Here is a 19,014-nt window from a genome sequence, read left to right as displayed (position 1 = left end):
GGTTTAAAGGTCAGCCCTGTACAGGCAATGTCTCTATAATCTTTAAATCCCATTTATACTTTCAGGGTTTAGATCATTTGAATAGTATGTATGACACACACTGTCCAGTGGTAAATTTAGTCTGTAATAAGGCAAAGTAAATTAAGCACTGTAAAATTATGAAAGTTAATTACTAAAATATTGAACCCTCACACAGTTTTTGTTACTCCAGGATTAAATTCAGAGAGTTTAACTCCCTATTTAAGTGTAAAGGCACCGTTCTAAAACAAAACATGCAGCATTCCCAGTAAGGTTGTGCCAATACTTTGTGCAGTGGCATTAATGATTGTCACAGTGTCCTGGAAATATATTCCGATATCATAGTTCTGAATAGGTGTAAAGAGGCTTTTGTGGAGTTGGACTTAATAGTTCTAAAATGAGGATTGCATAGGCTTTCTGTTGCTCAGTTTACTAAAGTTTAAACCAACATGGAGCCCTTTTGCCTTTATTGACCTATTTATCCTTAATTGCCCCTGCAGGATAACATGACCTACTTCAGCCATCTGTAGTTAAGTATAAATGAGTCCTCAAAGTTGTCTTTCTTCAGTCAGTCCTTCCAAAAGCAGCTCTGTGTGGCCTGAAGAAATTACACTGTGTTTTCCATTTAGAAAATTAGAACTCTTCCTTAAAACCCCTTATTTTACTTAATTTCACACACTTAGCAACAACTTTTTAAATTATATTTCTTTTACCTGCAAAAATGCATTAAGGTCGCTCTGATTTTAGTTCCTTGGTGGGATAAGGCTTGTGAAGTTCTGGACAGCTAGAACTAGATGATCTATAAGCTCTCTTCCAACCCAAGCCATTCTATGAAGTTACCATAAAAAAGATAATGAGTCCCATGGAAAGGAAATCAGTGCATGTGGTATAAGCAGATGTCCAGGCCCAGGCAGATGATAATGCCTGGACACTTTAGTTCTTATTTTTAACACTGGCTACATTCCCTCAGCTTCCCCCCACCCCCCTCAACAGCATAAGCTTTTTGGAGCAGAAAGAAGGTCAGCATATATGATGGAATGTAGCCAGTATTACTGTATTCTAGTCATTTGTGTTTATTTTAAGGAGGAATTGGCTTGAAAGTGGAAGAGAGACTGATTTGAGGACCTGAAGTAGCACAGGAGATAAAGAGGAACTATAGGGACCGATCAAGGAGGATATCTCTGCCACTGAGCGGGGAGATAAAAGAGAAATGTGACTGTGTGTGCTATAATTGGTGTAAATACCTGTGCTGTCTGTTTGGCTGAGGAACACAAGCAGCACTTGAGACAGAAGTACCTCAAGTAATCACGTTTGGATTTGTATCTCATAATTCCAGGGGACCTACTACTGTGCAGGATAAAGACCTCAGGTTGCCTTTGGGACCAAGGCTGGAGAACAGCTCTCTTGTTTGTCTGTGAGTTTGCACTTGCCTCATCAACGGTACCTCTGCAATAATAGCCCATCTTCCTTGTGGGTTCTTGATTGGGAGGCAGATGCAGTGAGCTCTTGTCACAGTCCTCTGGTGACTGAGGAATTTTCAGATCAGGCATAGGGATACACAGAACCACTTGTGGCTTTCTGGGCTACAGTTGTTGTGAAGTTTGGATGAAAATTCCAAAGTTTTGAATTATTAGTAGCCCATTAGACAAAGCTCTTTGAAGTTGCTTTCTCCTTATTATTTTTTGTCCCGTTTATCTGGTTTTTAAGATCTCCTGTCACTGGCACAGCATCATGTGTAATTATCTTGCCTATGCTTATAAAGTTGCAAAGGGCATTTCCATGGTGTTGCTCTGCCAGGCTGTATGATTCTGCTCATTTCTTCTGCCTCATGACCAAATTAACAACACTTGCCTATCGCATTTTTATTTATGCCACCTCACAACCCATCACTGATCTAAATTCTCCTTTGCCTGCTTGCCGAGAGATTCTAAAATACAGTTTTGTCTATCTGATGGTCCCCCAAGCCTGAGAAAATTGCAATACAGTATTGAGTGTTTTCAGATATACCTGGGGCATGAAGTAATAACTGAGACCAAAAATAAGCATAATAGGATAGGAAAGAGGAAGTTTTTATCAGTGGTACACTGAGTAAGATTTAGGGGGAATTAGATGGAATGTGGAGAAATAAGAAAAAAAGGTGCATAGTGGAGGCAGGGAAACGCATCAGACTTCTTATCTGAACCTTGCCTAATGATGAAACTTTTACAGCTTCAGCTCCAACACAAAGACTCAGATTTTCTTAATTTTCTGTGCCACTTCATGTGTTTCTCTGAAGCGAAGGCAGTAACTGTCAAAACCAAAGCAAAGAGGGTCTAAATGCTGTGGGTTTTTTGAATGTGCATTTAAAAATACATCTATTCATAGAAGTTCAGTGTGGAATGAATTAGATTGTAGAATAGTGTGCATGTTGTTTTATTCATAGTGATTTAGTTGTTTGGGGTTGTTGGTTTGTTTTTTTTTTTTTGCAGGGGTAGCAGTTTTTACTTTCAAAATCAGTTTTGAAGCATAAGCATCAATGAGAAATGCTGCCTCCTTGCTTACAGGTTGTGCTCCTGCTGTGGAGTGTCTCAGTATCAGCTGTGTTGGGTGAAATGCAGCTGTTACTGCTAGGAGCTTGATAAGTAATAATTTTACTTGGCATTCAGTGATTTTATACAGACCACTAGAGGCTGCACTTGTATAACAGCATTTCTGACTGTTATATTAAATTGTTCCTATATTTCTTCATGACCAATGGTCAGTCTTAGTTTGAGCTGGGTAGGTTTTTCCTTCCACAGTTAAAGTTCATTGAACCGATTGTGAGAGGGCCCAATAATCAAATAAAATGAATTCTTGTGCAACAATAGCCTTCTTTTGTCTTGAAACATAGTACAGGTGCTCACTAGTTAAATGTAGTAAGGAGTAGATAGCAAGTTTTGTTCCTGACTCCAGAGATTTTGATATGGAGAGATAGGTGCAGTGCAGTGACTTCCACACCACCAAGCACCAGCCTTAAATTCAGCACCTCAGGAAGCTTTAGGTGAGCCTGTTCCTTAGGTCTGCTCTGGATGGTTTTTCAATGAGATCAGAAGTGATGGACATGTCCTTCCAGCTGTGCTTCCTGCATTAGCTGACTTATTCAGTGTTTTCAGCTGAAGAGATATAGGTTACAAAAACTAAAGCCAAAATTACATTAATTGTATCTGAAACGATGCAGAAGTTTTTGATCGTTGCGTTCGCATTTTTGCCTCATGTGCAGTGCCATGTGGCAGAAATAGAGTGCGCTCATAATTTCTGTTTTTTCTCATAAACGTTGCTGGAATAAGAACTGATACCTGATAGACCAGTTACGCACTTCAACCAAAAGTAATTCTTGTAGGAATCTGAACTGTATCACAAATGAATGTCATCACAATATGACGGGTCCGCTGTTGGAGTGGGAGCCAAAATGTCATGCCAGTTTGCTCTGGGGGCTCAGGAGGTCTGCTAGGTAGCCAAAGAGCTTTATCTGGATGTTAATAAATGCTACCCTTGTTAGGAACAACTCTGTACTCAGATTTGTTCAATGTTCTTTGACCTCAGTTAGTTATACATCTGTGGCAGAACTTGGCACCAAACTGCTATTTTCTGTCTGACCAGTTAAATGCCATGACAGCAATATACAATTATATAACAGCCATCTTTGGAAATATGATTTCTTTCTATTTGGTTTTTTTGCAGATGGTTTTTTTGCCACTGATATCTCAATAACAATGAAAACTTCAGATTTTCTGTCATAAAAATAGTAAATATAATTTTAAAGTTTGCTAATTTAGAGCAAGCGTATTTAGTGGAAAGGTATTACTGTCCAGCTTTTGGAACACTTCTAACTTGTCTTAGATGGGTAATCATTTTGATTGTATATATTTTCATACATATCATATATGATACCTTGCAGATTCGGAATATCATTTGTAGCATTGGTGTTAGAAAGCATTATAACATTTTATTTGCCAGGCTATTTTTCAGTTAAATGCTTTCAAGTACTAATTTAAGTGCAGGTTTCTAGAAAACATGTAAGTAAGATCTGTAATAGCAGTGGCATTACAAAGCAGTATTCAGCTTAGATACTGTGTTGAAACCTAAAGCTCAAATGTCTGGTTTATAGTTCTTTTTCAGTTCCTGCTATCTCTAAATTGATTTAATCAGGCACCTTCTACAGTGAGGCTGGTATTATGGGCTATAAAAGCCTGCGATATCAGTGGAGTGTGATATATCATGTTATTTTGATCATTTACTCAGGAAAGCATGAGTCTGCTTTCTTGTCCTTAGAGACTGTGGTTTAAAATGTTAAGTCTTTAATTTTAGTTTTACTTTGGATCATGAGAAAGAAGCTACCATAAGATCAAAATATTTCAAGACTGAGTACAAAAACATTTTAATATTATTAAGTAGAATACCTCTTAAAATTAGGGGAACATGCCAAATATGATATTTTTTCTCTTTTAAAATACCCAGCTGGTGGATTTGTTTTGGAATGAAGTAGATAAATTGGCCGGTTCTGAAACAAAGAATTGTAAGAAAATGAAACTGCTCTAGGTCTTATTACTGTTTAGTGTCTAGGTTTTATTTAACGTTAAAGTTGAATTTTACCTTTTTTTTTTCTTTGTCAAGTTCATAGTCCATTAAATTCTTCTTCCCTAGAAAAAACTGCATCCTCTAAGACTTAGCTAATTATCAATTAGAATAGTCTTGGTTATCCTGTGTAAGGGACAGAAGGAGGCCAGATGTGCAGCAAGGCTATGCCAGGTGAATTGTTCCTGCCCTTTTCCTTGATGGGAAACCAGCATGAAACTGGTAACGTGAAATGTCACCACAGGGCTTAGCTGAATTTTTTTCTTTCATAGTTGCTATACTGGAGATTTTTTATCTCGATTTGTTAAAACCATTAATATCACATTCTTCACCATATTGACTGTCTTCTATAGCTTACAAAGGCCACTAAAGAGGTTGCTCTTCTCTACTTTCATTCATTGCCAGAGCATTAGTGGTATAATTTTTTTCATGTGGGAAACACTGATGATTAAGAAACTTCTTGTCTCCACTCCCCAGGAAATCATTCCTAGCAGCAACAGGAGAGATGGAAAAGTGATCTTTGAAGCAGCTCAGGTTTGGTCAGTTGAAGTGTCTGAAAATATAGGATGCAAAGTTTCTCATGGGAAACAACAACCTCACTTGAGAAGTGTCTGGTTTCTGATGGCCTGTTCCTAAGCAAAGTAACAGAGAATTCTGTTTGTGATTACTCTAGCTTGTTTGCTGATGACTGAATATAGAATGACTTCTGGATTCAAAGAATGATATCTGCTGGAAGCATTTTTATCACTGGGGGCATGATGGGAGTGCTTGATGTTCAGTGTTTGGTACCTCTGTGCTCAGGCTACTGGACTGTCTCCTTGTATATGCTGAACCTGTTCGAGCTCCAGCTTGTCTTTTTCCATACTACATACAACTCTACTTTTGAGACTAATTTTTTTTTTTTTTTTAAGAGCTGGTCCACACAAACCTTGTGGCATGCCCAAACATAAACCTCACTGCTGTGTGGACAGGGTGGGTAATACCATTCCTAAGGTGATCTGCCACCATGTCTTGTATGTTTGCCCTTTTGTGGTGCAATAGTATGACCAGTGAGGAGTGGATGAACCAGTTCCAAGTCCTTCCTACATAGGCTTACAGTTGCATGCCAAAAAAGATCAGGATTTGTGAGCCGCCCAAGACCACCTATCTCTTGAAACACTGTGTGCATGTCACTGATGCACACTGATGGTCAGTGACAAGCTGCAGTGGGTGAGAAAGCTTTAAAAATGGGTGGTACCAGGGTTCTGCCGCAGACATTGCCTTGGTGCTCTGCTCAGTGCAGTGATTCTTCATGGAATGTTGCTGAAGTCCTACTATGAAAATAGCTGTTCAGCCATTGAAAGCAAGAACTTCTAGTCCGTTTGTATGTACAGGCAGAGGTAGTTGAGGTAGGGAACAATCCTGAGTGTAATGTAAGCCAACTGTTTAATAATAAAGCTTTAAGACTGAAATTCAGTTTTAGAAAACAGGAATTATGTAACCTAAAGTGCTGTACAGAATTTCAAACGTGCAAAGGTTTGATATTTTGAAGTCTCTGTCATGAACCCGAACAGTTGCTTTGTTCCATTTGTATAGAGATCAATGTATGCAAACAGTTTTCATACAGCAGTGTAGAAGCACACTTATTTGTGTAGTAGTTGTCACCACCCATACCTTGGAGAAATGCAAGGAACTTTCACATGGTATTTATGTAATTGCTTCCACATACCCCAGAGGGAAGTTTCATTCCACAGTCCTATGTACTATAAGCTTTCCCACCCTTTCCCCCAGGTGTATGAGCTCATACGTCTTGCAAACAAGACAAAGAGGGGGGTGTCCCCATAATCTAAAGCTGAGAAGTCACTAAGTGGAAAATTCAGTTCCTGCTCTACGGTGGAAAACTTGGTACTTGTTGGGCAAGTACTTCAACCTCACTGTCATCTCCTCCAAATGGTTTTACATTGGCTTCCCAGGACAGAGGGGACTGAGCAGAAAATCTACCCTCTGATGCATTTTCTCCTGTCCTCTGGAGCCCTGCTCCCCACTTTCTACCTTTCTGACCTGGCCTTTGTGAGTTTGCTGGACACATTTCCTGCAGAGCAAGAATGGTTTCTCTGCCTGTCTAAAAATGTTCTGTTCTTTGTTCTGCTAAATAAACAGAAGAACAGTGCTTACCCCATGACGTTCAGTTTTAGTGGGGGGTTTTATGTTGGTTTTTTTGGTGTTTCGGTTTTGGTGTTGGGTTTTTTTGGGGGGTTTTTTTGCATATGTTAGGAGGGAAACAAAGGAAGGAAATACTAAATTTGAATTACAAGCTTATATAAATTATGTTTCAGAAAGTACACCGGATACAAGTTAATACATTAAAGACAACAGAGGCTGTAAGGGAAATGTTAAGAAACCTTAATACACAGGTGCTTCTGTTAAAGTTTTCTGCTGTTTCTCACTGTTAGGGTTTATTTGCAGTCATTTACAACTCTGGCAAATTTTCTTTCCATTTGTGGGGTCCCACCTGAGTTTTTGGTGTAAAGTTCAACCAGAACAGCTGAGTGGTTCCTAAGATGCCGGGTAACAAATCTGCCCTGCTTTTCAAACATTAAAACAACTTGTTTGAGAAGCTCAAGTGTCTCCTTCCTTTGGTCAAGGACTCAGACTTGACACTTAGAAGAATGATGGCCTTTGTGTCAAGGAAGTACCTTGAGAAAAATCTGCCTAACTCCCAGGCCACAGATGCTCAGTAGCTACCCAAGCCTGTTGTCAAAAATGTCCTGCTTCATCCCGCGGCTGAACAGGGGCTTCTCTGTGGTTGCAGGATGAGTTGCTCCAAAGCCGGGTCTGACTACCAGGGCTGAGAACAGTAAAGCTGTTGGGTGGAATGTGAGTATCGCCTGTTGACAAGCAGGCAGTGCAGGCAAACTGCCTGACTCCATAGGCAGGACCACAGCTGACCAAATTGTTCACCCAAGGGAAGATACTGGAAGATTGGGTGGGACACAGGGTACGGGAAACTCGGATTGGAGGATGAAGGGACTGCAATATTCAGGAAGGAGTGGGGTGAGAACTGATTTGATCATTTGACCTGACAGTATTTAAAAAAAAATAAAATTACTTTTTTAAATGTTCTTGGGTCAAGGCAGCAAGGAATTAGAATGGTTGAAGGGATGAATGGGAGAGACAAATGTGGTTGGTGGTGACAAGTTTATTGGAGAGTGATACAGGGGTATCAGAAGATGTGGGCTAAGCTGATGGGTACAGTGCAACTGGAGCAAGGCTTGATGAGCAGGACAGGCTGTGCCCATCAGAGCATGCTTCTACTACTGGACTGTCTCCTTGTATATGCTGAACCTGTTCGAGCTCCAGCTTGTCTTTTTCTGCACTATATACAACTCTATATAGTTGTCTGTAGAATCAGTATGTTTTGAGATTAATTTTTTTTTTTTAAGAGCTGGTCCACACAAACCTTGTGCCATGCCCAAGTATAGACCTAACTGCTGTGTGGACAGGGTGGGTAATACCATTCCTAAGGTGATCTGCCACCATGTCTTGTATGCTTGCTCTTTTGTGGTGCAATAGTATGACCAGTGATGAGTGGATGAACCAGTTCCAAGTCCTTCCTACATAGGCTTACAGTCGCATGCCAAAAAAGATGAAGACCTCTCTCCTCTTGCTGAGACACAGAGCAGAGACCAGAATGCATTCCTCTCAGCCACATCGGGGGAAGGGAGAAATCAGTATTGGGATAAAATGTAATAAATTTGGCTTAGGGGAAGAGGGACAGCTGGCACTCACAGTTAAATCAAGATCCAAAGCAAAAGCTGAATATGTGCTTGTTACCAGAGCACCATTCATCCTATGCCCTAAAAGAACAAGAGGGTTTTGCAAACTGTCACATAACTCCATATGCAGATATGTGTGTGGCAGCAAAGAGAGGTCAGTAGAGCAAGGGTGGATTGGCAAACAGACCTGTTTTGAATATTTGCTTTTCTTGAATACGTGACTTTGTTGTCTTGATAATGTTCTCAACTTTGTTGTACACAATGTCTTAGTTTGGTTTGTTGCTTCCTGCCTACAACTTGCTGGAACTGGATCCTAGTTTCCATAGCCAGGCCTTTGCAACAAGACACTGTTGCTAAGATGACAAATATTTTTCCCACCTTGATCTGTTTGGAACAGAGCATTTAAATTTTTTTTAGCGGTCTATATTAACGGAGTGTTAACGGTTTGAAGTCAGATGCTCAAGACTTTGCCACTGGGTCTCGTCTAGGCAGCAGTGGGGAATCCTGTCTTTTATGTTTGAGCCTGGAAAGGAGTCCCATACTGATTCATGCAACCACACAACATATTTGATCCAGTGGAAAAAGAAGGTTGGCTAAAGACATCTTTTGGGCTATCTTAGAGATGCACTTTCCTTTGTCAATTCTTCCACTTAAGTAAGCCTTGTCTTTTTATTTTTCTAGGATAATGATATTAAGTTCTGCTTATTGCCAGATGTTGAGGCAGGTGATTAACTGTGTGGAGCTGCCATCTAGATTGTCCCTGGGATCCCAGCTGAGTTGATCCTGTGCTCCTGGACAGAAATCTGATTGATGCTCTGTCAGAGGCTTTAATTTTATTCATGTTTCACAGAAACGTCAGTAGTTTCCTAAAATATGATACAGATGTTGCATTTTGGTACTCTGAGATTATGCTTCCTCTGAGGAAGTATGAAGAAATTTCAGGGCTCCTGAGAACTTCTACTTAGCAGAGAAAATAGCTCTTTAAGAGTCTTAATACACTCCAAAATACACATGAACTCCTATGGGAACAGCTGTAGCATCTTTTTAACTCCATTCATCCCCATTAAGGCTGTGTACCCAGGGAGTTTGTTTTGCTACATGATTATTGTGGAAAACGATTGCTGTTTTAATTTTATTTTGCTCAGTCACTAAAGGTTAAAATGGTGGGAACTTTAAATGGGAACAGGAAGATGCTAAAATCAATCTGGATCTCTCTCCTTCTTTTGCTCTTTAAATGAAGATAAATAAGAGGGGAAGCTTTAGTAAATCATGGAAATTTACTGTAGTGGGAAGCATATTGCTAATATAAAGCCCTGTTTGTCTGCAAGGGTTGTTCAGGCTTAAAAGACAAGTGCTCAGATGTTGTTTATCAGTGTTGTCCTAACCCAGAGGCAAGAGTTAAGTAACGTGTGCTGAATGTGGGCAGTGAGGGTTGTTTCTAATATTCTGCAATGTTTAAAGGACTGCTTAGCTTCTTCCTGTGTATTTTTAATGACTATTCATGTTTCCCCTAAATATTTTGTTTTTAAATTCGAGAGATACTGCATTTTGTAAAAGAGAGGAAATAGACTGTGAGTCATGTTTAAATTTGTCATTTTGAGGAATAGCTTAGGATGACACATCTGGGTACCCGTGTTCTTCATCCTCTTAAACATCCTCTTATCATTGTGCTCCTGACATAATCTTATAAAGCAAAGCTGGTGTTTCCATGATTCAGCAATCTTGAATAAGGAATCCTGACATTCTGTTGTGCTGATTTTTATATTGCCTTTTAACATATTACCATAACAAATAGGTGCACAATGTTTCTAAAAGTCACTCCGTGCAGACAACAGACCTTGTAATAAATTATTATCAGGACTAAAAATATAGCACATACATTAAAAAATTACCAAATACATGAGAAAACAATAAATCTGAGCCTGTCTGCCTTGTATTTGCCTGCTGTTTCCATTTTGATTGCGATTGGCTGGCAAGGGCTGCTGCTGGCATTGCACAATTGGCTTAGATGGGGAATTACAAAACAGGAGCATATCCCTTGATCAGGACTCGGTAGCACATGCAGCTGAGCACAGGCAAAAAAAGAAAGGTCACCCGTACACAACGATTTGAGCAGAATCTCTCCCACAGATGTTTCCATTCCAGAGAAGCACATCTGATCTCACTGTTCTCATCTGTGACTTGGGGTTTTTAAATGCCGTAAGGTTTTCTTGTTTCAGTGAATGTAAAAACGTACCTAGGAAGAAGTTTGCAACCTGGAAGCATATGAGAATTTCAGATGCATGGAGCAATATCATGGAATGATAGAAGGATCTGTGTTTATAAGGAATTTTAAATATCAGTGAGGAGGAAGACAATTCAAACAGAAGGTTAAAAGCAGATGCGAAAGAAAAACAACTTTGTTTTGATCCTGAAATTATACTGAAAACACCATGAAGAAGGGATTATATCAGCACCAAAACAGTGGAGAATCGAAAAGGTTTATTTTCCTCTGAAATAATCCCTGTAGAAGAAATGTAAAAACTATCTTTCATGAGAAAGAATTCTTTATTTGAATACATTTTGGAACTCTGTGAAGCACATATGGAACTGCAGCATCTTTGCAATGGTGTATAGCATATCTTTATTTAATGAAGATTCTGCACAAAAAGGTCAAGCTTTTTTTTAAAGCAATTTTTTAACTGCATTTCTGAGTGAGAGCACCGGGAGTTACATTTGTATTTTCAACTAAACTTTCCCTTTTTCTCCTTTCTTCCTTCAAACTTAGTTTACGAGATGCTGGAATTGGATTTATTCTTGTCATAGATCGCAGACAGGACAAATGGACCTCCGTGAAAGCTTCCATACTGCGGATAGCCGTGAGTACTGTTTAACTCCTTAGAAAGATTTTTCTGTGTTGAACCTTCCTCTTGCAAGTGGAAAAACAGCAAGTTTTTTTTTTTTTTTATTCAACAAAATGTCAGCTAATAAATGATACAAAAAATAACCAGTAGTTCTTTTGTATCCTGGCTGACTGGACCAAGCATCCTGCGTCTATAATGTGCTTTTAATGCACCCTGTGAGTCAGTACATCTTCCTAAGTATGCACTTGGAGAGCGTGTGTGTGTATGCGTTTGAATGTGTGCAGTGTGCAGCTCTCCCAGATGGGAACTAATATTTGCATGGACATCCCCTCTGTCCCATAGAGCTTTGGGTCCACTTCTCACTATTCAAGTGAGCTTCCCTTTTAGGAAGAGATGAGGGTGAGGGTCCTGGTTAAGTTTACCACTTGTGAAAGGAATTCATATGTAAAAACCAATCTTGTAATATTTGGTTTAAAACAAGGGTTAATTGTAAGCACAAAAATCTCATGTGCCCTCTATGATCAATCAACAGCACATGCTGTTAACTTGCAGTCTCCCTTTTAATTAATGCTTTAAAAATCTGAAAAATAAGCTTATTAGAGGCTTTTTTTTTTTTTAACAGAACTAGGAAAGGACAGATTCATGTTTATCATGTGCTTATCCTACTTTTGGTTTACTTTTTTAGTTTTTATTTGTTTGGTTGTCTGGTTGGTTTTTTTTCTTGTTATCCTTGCTTGAATTGTTAGTGTCAATAATCTTTCCAGTAAAGGCTGAAAAACAGAGCTGTAAGCATCTTTTCTTTAATATTTAATTGCTGAAAAATGTTGGCTCTGTAAGATAAAAGTCAAATCAAAACAGTAAGTGTTTGTGTAGCCTCATTATGGCCAAAGAACTTTTTTCTGTATTATAAGTTAAAAGGTATTTCTTTAAAGGTAGTACATTACTCCCACTATATGACATATTGTAAATTACTAAATAATGATATAATATCCCCAAATATTATATCATAATACACAAATTATATCAAATGTACAAATTTTTACACAAAAAGTATGTTAGGAATGTTACAATATTGCAAATACACTAAGTATTAGCAAAATTTGCTTTTGCAGGTCACGTTGAAATTTTGAGCTGCAGCAATGAGTAGATTCCAGTAGTGAAAACTGAGAGCAGCATAATTTGAGATGATTAAAGAAAAAGGACTATATCTCAGGAGGTTTTGAATCTCTTTTAAAATTCAGTGCTGTAGTTCCTCTTCAAGGACAGATAAGCATTGCACAGATGATGGTCTTTTTATTTGCATAATTGGGGTTGTAAGGGTCAAGGAGAACTACAGACACATTGCTTATAGCCCTAATGACAACATTTATGAAGACATTCCTCCAGTGTGTGTTATTTTACTTAAAAGCACTATTTGCAGAACCTGAGTAACTATTCCCCGTTATAAGGGATATGTCATTGTCGTGATAGTGTTGGTGCCTAAGGGATTTGCCCAGAGAAGGGTGTTAAGTGCAGGGAACACTGCAGGTTTCAGTACCGTTGATGATGAAGTATTTTGCTTTTTCCATCTTTCCTCATTCTTCAATGAGGTTTATTTAAAAGAGAAATCATGCTTCCTAGCTGAAGTCTAGTCTCTTAGAGGCATGATATTATTTTATATTTGCTTCTCTTTTTGAACAGCAACAGTGTTGGCTTTGAACTGCATCCAGTGGTGTATGTAGCAGTCCTCCTGTTGGGCTTCAGCAACAGTCACATCAACCCTGAACACTGGAAAATTTTATCTTCCTATTTCAAAAGAAGATATAGTAAAAATTGTTCACCATTTCTTTACTATAGGATTTGCAATAAATGAAATTTAATACATTTCAGCTGTATGTTCCTTAAAAAAAACCAAAACCACAGCCAAATATACAAGACATGTATTTTGCGCCAAAGTCATGAGGTCCTATTGATGGAAAAATATTTTTTTCCCCTAATATCCCATCTAAACCTACCTCCTTTCAGTTTGAAGCCATTCCTCTTGTCCTATCCCTCCCTGCTCTTGTAAAAAGTGCCTCTTCTTTTTTTTTTTTTTGATTGCTAAAGCTTATTGTTGTGTGTTAGGATAAATGTCTCATGTTATTTGAGAAAAGAATTTTGGCTGTTGTGTTATTTGCTGTAGTTTCTACAGTGTCCTTTCTGCCATCTTTCCTGATTTTTCTCTTATCATCCCAAGGGAGTTGACCCTCTTGATTTGTCGACCCTCTTGATTTGTCAAATCAAGAAATGCCAGCATAGAGTGCTGTGGATGGAGCATCTGCCAATCAGTAGTACTCTGACAGCTGTAGGAAGTACATTTGTAAGCACTGAGCAGTGATGAACTGAATCTGTATTTCATCAAGATACTTAAAGGTTGCTGTAGTCAAGACTGTGAAGCTGAGGTAAACCTATTTTTGCAGTCATAGTGGAAGGTCAGTGACTGCACTGCTTGCCCAGGATGACTGCTGCTCAAGCACATACAGTGACAGTGGGACTGAAAGCACAGCCAGAGGCACTGGGCTGAAAGATGGCCCCTCTTTTCCTGGGATGTGACAGAGATTGTGGCAAGAACATGCCCAGGCATGGAGGCTTTGCTTCTGATATACTCTACTTGATGAAGTTGCAATGGGTAGGTGGCCCAGGAGGTTGTCCATAACCAGTGCAAGACTGCAAACTCTGGCTTAAGAGACACTGCAAACAACATTTTTTTTTTCTATTTTCCCCTTGATTTAGATAAAGTGAGCTTATTAGCCTAGTCAGCTTATCTGGCCTGCTAGGGTGGTCAGGCTGAGAGGTGGAGTTCTGGTAGAGATTCCAAAAGCCAAGTTTCATGTTGTTTCACGTGAAGTCCTGATATTATTTATTCAATCTGCAGTTGTAGGAGCAAGGCTCTGTACTAATCATTGTGTTCTAGGGTTTCACACTGCTTTCTTCATAGTTCCAGTGTATTTTCTTAAAAAAATGAAACCTAATCCTTACATTGTCTCTTGTCCTGTCTCTCGTCTTCCTCCATTCTGAGGGAAAGGTTGAAGTGTGAACTCATACTTTTAGGCAAACAAAAAACTGCACTCAACATCATTAAAAGTTTTGCCATAGCCATCCATCAGCCTCATATTGAAGTCCAGAGAAAATAAACTTCCTTAAACTTGATGCTTAAGGAATAACATATATCTGAGCAACTGCTCTTAAGGAAGCAGTTGGTATGGAGGTCACTTGGGTGGTAGTGAGGAATTTTTATCCAGTTACAAAACTTTGCAGCCATTTCTAAATGTGTCAAGAAATGGGTTTTGTCCAACCTCCTGCAGAAGAACTTTGCTTTGTGATTTGCCACCTTTAACTAAGGATGCATTGCATGCAGATTTCGTAACTTCTGTTTTGAACTGCATTGTTCAGAGCACTGCTTTTCTCAGCTGTTTGTGAATCAAAATGCAATCACTGTTACAGAGGCTTAGCCCAACAGTTGCTTTGAAGACGGGCCAAGACTACACCTGGTAGGAAGAGACCAAAAGCCAATGGAGAGACTAGAGTGTTTAGGTTGGACTTGATCTTGGAGGTCTTTTCCAACCTAATGGATTCTGTGATTTTTGTAATACCAGCCTAAACTTTGCAGGAGTGAGGCAGTCCCATTTTTGGGCCGTCTGGAGTCTTATCATTGGTTTGACATCCAAGGTGGGAAACTTCCTTCAGCCTCTGGTCATGTTTCTCATTTTGCTTGGATTCAAAACAAGAACTTGGCAGTGTGACGAAGCTAGAACAGTATTTGTATTAATTTTGTGCCTATTGTTATGAATGAGTCCAGTAAATGATAAATGAAAAATTTATCTTGAGATTAGTATGGTTTTGTCTTACTGCTTTGGATGTTTTGAGCCTATTACAGGTGCAGGTACTTTTGCAGTTATCCTTGTATAGTCAACCATTTCTCCTTTTTATTACATTGTTTTCCTAATATATAAAAAGAGATAAGTGAGTCACTTAAGCTCTGAAAACAGTATCATAACGTCACAAGCTTTAAACACGGATCCAATGCAAAACAGTTCAGTGCTTTTAAAACTAGATTTCAAACTGCTGCTTTTATGAGTTGATTTAATTCAAAGTTCTTTCCTGATAAGAAGTCTGTGTAAGAGACTTCATTGTAGCCAGGAATAAAGAGTATTTATTAGCTCCTTTATATACAAAAGTGTTTTGGAAAGAAGTGCACTGTGGCTTATGGCATGCTAGTGAGTGCAGAAGGAAAAACACCATCACAGAGTTTTGTAATGTGGGTATATTGAAGCTGGTCATAAAATGAAAATTAGTGTTGTTCCAAGTATTTTGAGACAGAACTGCTACAACTGAGTCAAGCATTAGCTCTTTAGTGGCTCACATGGTTCTGATATTTCTGAAAATTGGGTTAACTGCAGGGTCAGTACGGGTGGTGGTACAAACAGCCTCTGTCATTAATATTCTGTGAAGAAATGTGATAGGATTATATGCAACTACCTTTTGGTCCAGAGGAGGCCATGAAAACGATCAGAGGTCTGGAGCACCTCTTGTATTAGAACAGGCTGAGAGAACTGGGGTTGTTCAAGCTGCAGAAGAGAAGGCTCCGGGAAGACCTCATTGCAACCTTTTGGTACTTAAAGGAGGCTTATGAAAAAGAGGGGGAGTGATTTTTTTACACAGGAAAACAGTGATAGAACAAGAGGGAGTGGTTTTAAACTGAATGAGTAGAGACTTAAGTTACAAGTTAGGAAGACATTCTTTACTGTGATATTAGTGAGGTATCGGAACAGGTTGCCCAAAAAAGCTGTGGATGTTAATCTAGTAAAGACACTTTGAGGGGGAAAAAAACCCAACCAGTTTTCAAGCACACAAGCCTTTCTTTAAGTCACAGTGAAGTTCATTGACCTCAGTGAAACAGTCCTTGAAGACACTTTATTTGATGGCACTACTAAACATACATGACCATTCTTTGGTGCTTAACATTTGGCACAGCGTTATTGAGGAGTCATTGTTTGCTCTGTCTGCTTAGCATACAATGGCTTCAAACAAATATGCTGCTGGACTGGAACAGCAGTTTTTTTGTTTTGTTTTGTTCTCGTGTTCAGGGTGACATCAACTGGTCAATGAAGTTCACAGGCATTTAAGGAGTATCTCTTACATCATAGTATTGTCTCTTCAAGTCACCAGGGCTTTAGAAAAAAAAAAGTGTTAGTAAAAATACCAGTATTTGGACAGTGCAGATACACCTAGAGGGTGGTTGGGCACTGGAACAGGCTCCCCAGGGAATTGGTCACAGCACCAAGCCTGACAGAGTTCAAGAAGTGTTTGAATTATGCTCTCAGGCACATGGTGTGACTCCTGGGGATGGTCCTGTGCAGGCCTAAGAGTTGGACTTGATGATCCTTGTGGGTCCCTTACAATTCAGCATATTCTGTGATTCTGTGAACCTTTGATAAACTGCAAATGCTGTTGGCACAGGTCCAACATTATTTGCTGTAGTAATCCTCCCTTTTTTTTGTTTGTTTCACAAAGATCAATTTGCAGATTTGACTCCTAGCAACAAAAAGCAGAGGAGGTATAATTTTCTAAGACCTGAGGGTTTTTTGAAGGAAGGAAAACCCAAACCAAACTAAATAGGAGGCAGACTAGTGAAGACAAGACACTATTGTAGGCAAAGTTAGAGTAATCTAGAATTTGAGCTTCTTCAGAGAGAGAGGGAAATTTTGACAAGCCTCGAATGGGAATTCAAGTGATACAAGACTATTGAGTTCAACATCATCATTTTGGGTAGACACACAGAGATCGACAATAACTGTAATATGTATTCTCTGTTTTCTTTGTCATGCAATCAAACTCTATTTCATAAGAACTAATACAAAGTTCAGAAAAAATTACCATTACATTGCTTTTGGGTACTACTGTTTGCTTCAGTAATAGCCTAAATATTATAGAATAACAGAATAATAGCTTGGGTTGGGAGGTACCTTGAAAAACCATGTGGCCCAACCTTTCATGGGGAAAGGGAGCCTTGGTGAGATTATCTAGTTGCAACCCTGTGCAGTTGCATCTTGAAAACCTCCAATGATAGGGATTCTACCACGTCCCTGGGGAGTTTGTTCCAGTGAATGATTGTTTTCACTGTAAAAAAGAATATGTATTTCTTATATGGAGATGAAGCCTTTCCCAGTACAACTTGTATCCATTGGCTCTTGTCCTTTCCACATGGCTTCTGGTGAAGAGGGAGCCTCTGTCCTCTTTGTAGCTACCCTTTAAGTAGCAGCTGCAATACTGCAATGAGGTGCCCCCTGACTATCTCCAGGGGGAAGAGTCCTGATTCCTTCAGCCTTTTTTCACTGGGGAGATTCTCCAGCCCTTGGATCACCTTCACAGTTCTCCTTTGGACTCTCTCCAGTCTGTCTTGAATTGTGGGTACCACAACTGGACACTCCAGGTGTGGCTGGACAAGTGCTGAGTAGAGTGCGATGATCACGTCTCTGTCTCTGCCAGTCCCAGCCCTGCGGATGCAGCCTGGGATCCGATTTGCCGTGTCTGCCACAGTGGCACACTGCTGACTCCTGCTCAGCTTGTTGTCCACCAGCAGCCCCAGGTCCCATTCAGCATATTTCCTCTGAAATTCTCAAGTAAAAATCTAGGCTACAGTCACAATGTGTAAAAGTGAGAATTTAAAATTAGAATGAAGAAATTTATTACTCATACATGTACCTTAAATTTCCTTTTCCTGCTCGGAGTCTTTTTGTTTCATAATTTTATGCTGTTATTGTTTCTAATGTATCTTCCCAACTTGAGGCTAGCAGGCTGGGCATTTCCCAGCACTCTGAGTGACACTAAAGGGGTTGCAAATATTTGCTGCCATAGATAGTATGTCAGGAAGTCATGTGGTGGGGTGGATATCTCACAAGACGGCACCTTATTTTTTTCCAAAATGTGTTATCCAAAAGATATTACTTATTGGAGCTTTTTCTTCTGAGATTTTGGCATTGCCATTGAATAAACTTTACATTTTGGAAGTTAGAGGTGAAAAGTAACAGCTCGCTCAGACTCTGAACGCTGCTGTTACAGGCCCAAAATAAATTAACATGTCTGTCAAGTGTGTGAAATAAATAAACTATACATCTATCATTCTAAAAAGATTACTGAGGAGATTTAATTTAAAAATCTTTTTTCTGTTCTTGTAATATCTCTTAGTATGAGTGAAATAATTTTCTTAAATAAATTTGTAGTTGTCCCTTGTGTGATAATTCAGAAAAAATGGTAAAAAAGGATCATCTTTTCTTTTTCTTCTGAATACAGTGAGTAATTTTCTATAAAAAGTTTTTCTTCTGATAACTGTGGGTTAGTTAGCCTACTAATTTCACTAGTTAGTAACTAGTTTTTCTGAACAGGGTACTTTTTTAATGAACTTTACAGTTCAAGCATGAGGAGCTACTGAGGGCACTCAGAATTACCTGGATTCTGTTCCCAACCCTCAGACTTCTTTGGCAGTGAGCTAATATGCTTTCTAGAAAATTTGGACTTCACTGAAATGCAGACAGATTGAGAAGCTCGAGCCTTTAAGGTTACCTAATCGAATTGAAACCTTTGTTTTATACTGAATATCTGGGGAACCACAATGAATCTGTGAAATTTTCCAGAAAAGTTTTGAACCTTTTGAACCTTTTCCCTTTAAAAGTTTATCATTTGCAATGATAAGTACCTTGAACCCTTGGAAATTTCAAAATTAGTTTTAAACCACTCATCAACCTTCCAGATACTAACAGTTCCACTAGACATGGAAACAGCATAGC

At 39.1% G+C, this 19,014-nt stretch overlaps 1 protein-coding gene across 13 annotated transcripts in view; it reads left to right on the top strand.

The window, feature by feature from the left end:
- Window positions 1–19,014, top strand: part of MCF2L (MCF.2 cell line derived transforming sequence like) — a 162,017-nt gene that overhangs the window by 112,615 nt on the left and 30,388 nt on the right. For all 13 annotated transcript variants that reach the window (XM_017817370.1, XM_017817359.1, XM_017817363.1 and 10 more), the window contains one exon: window positions 11,134–11,224. In XM_017817370.1, the coding sequence (XP_017672859.1) occupies window positions 11,134–11,224 (91 nt within the window). The remainder of the gene's footprint in view (window positions 1–11,133; window positions 11,225–19,014) is intronic.

This window comes from Lepidothrix coronata, unplaced genomic scaffold (assembly GCF_001604755.1).
Source record: "Lepidothrix coronata isolate B3197 unplaced genomic scaffold, Lepidothrix_coronata-1.0 Scaffold60, whole genome shotgun sequence".
Classification (NCBI taxonomy): Eukaryota; Metazoa; Chordata; class Aves; order Passeriformes; family Pipridae; genus Lepidothrix; species Lepidothrix coronata.
Note: the sequence above shows the minus strand (reverse complement) of the source record. Positions and strands in the feature narration are given on the sequence as shown.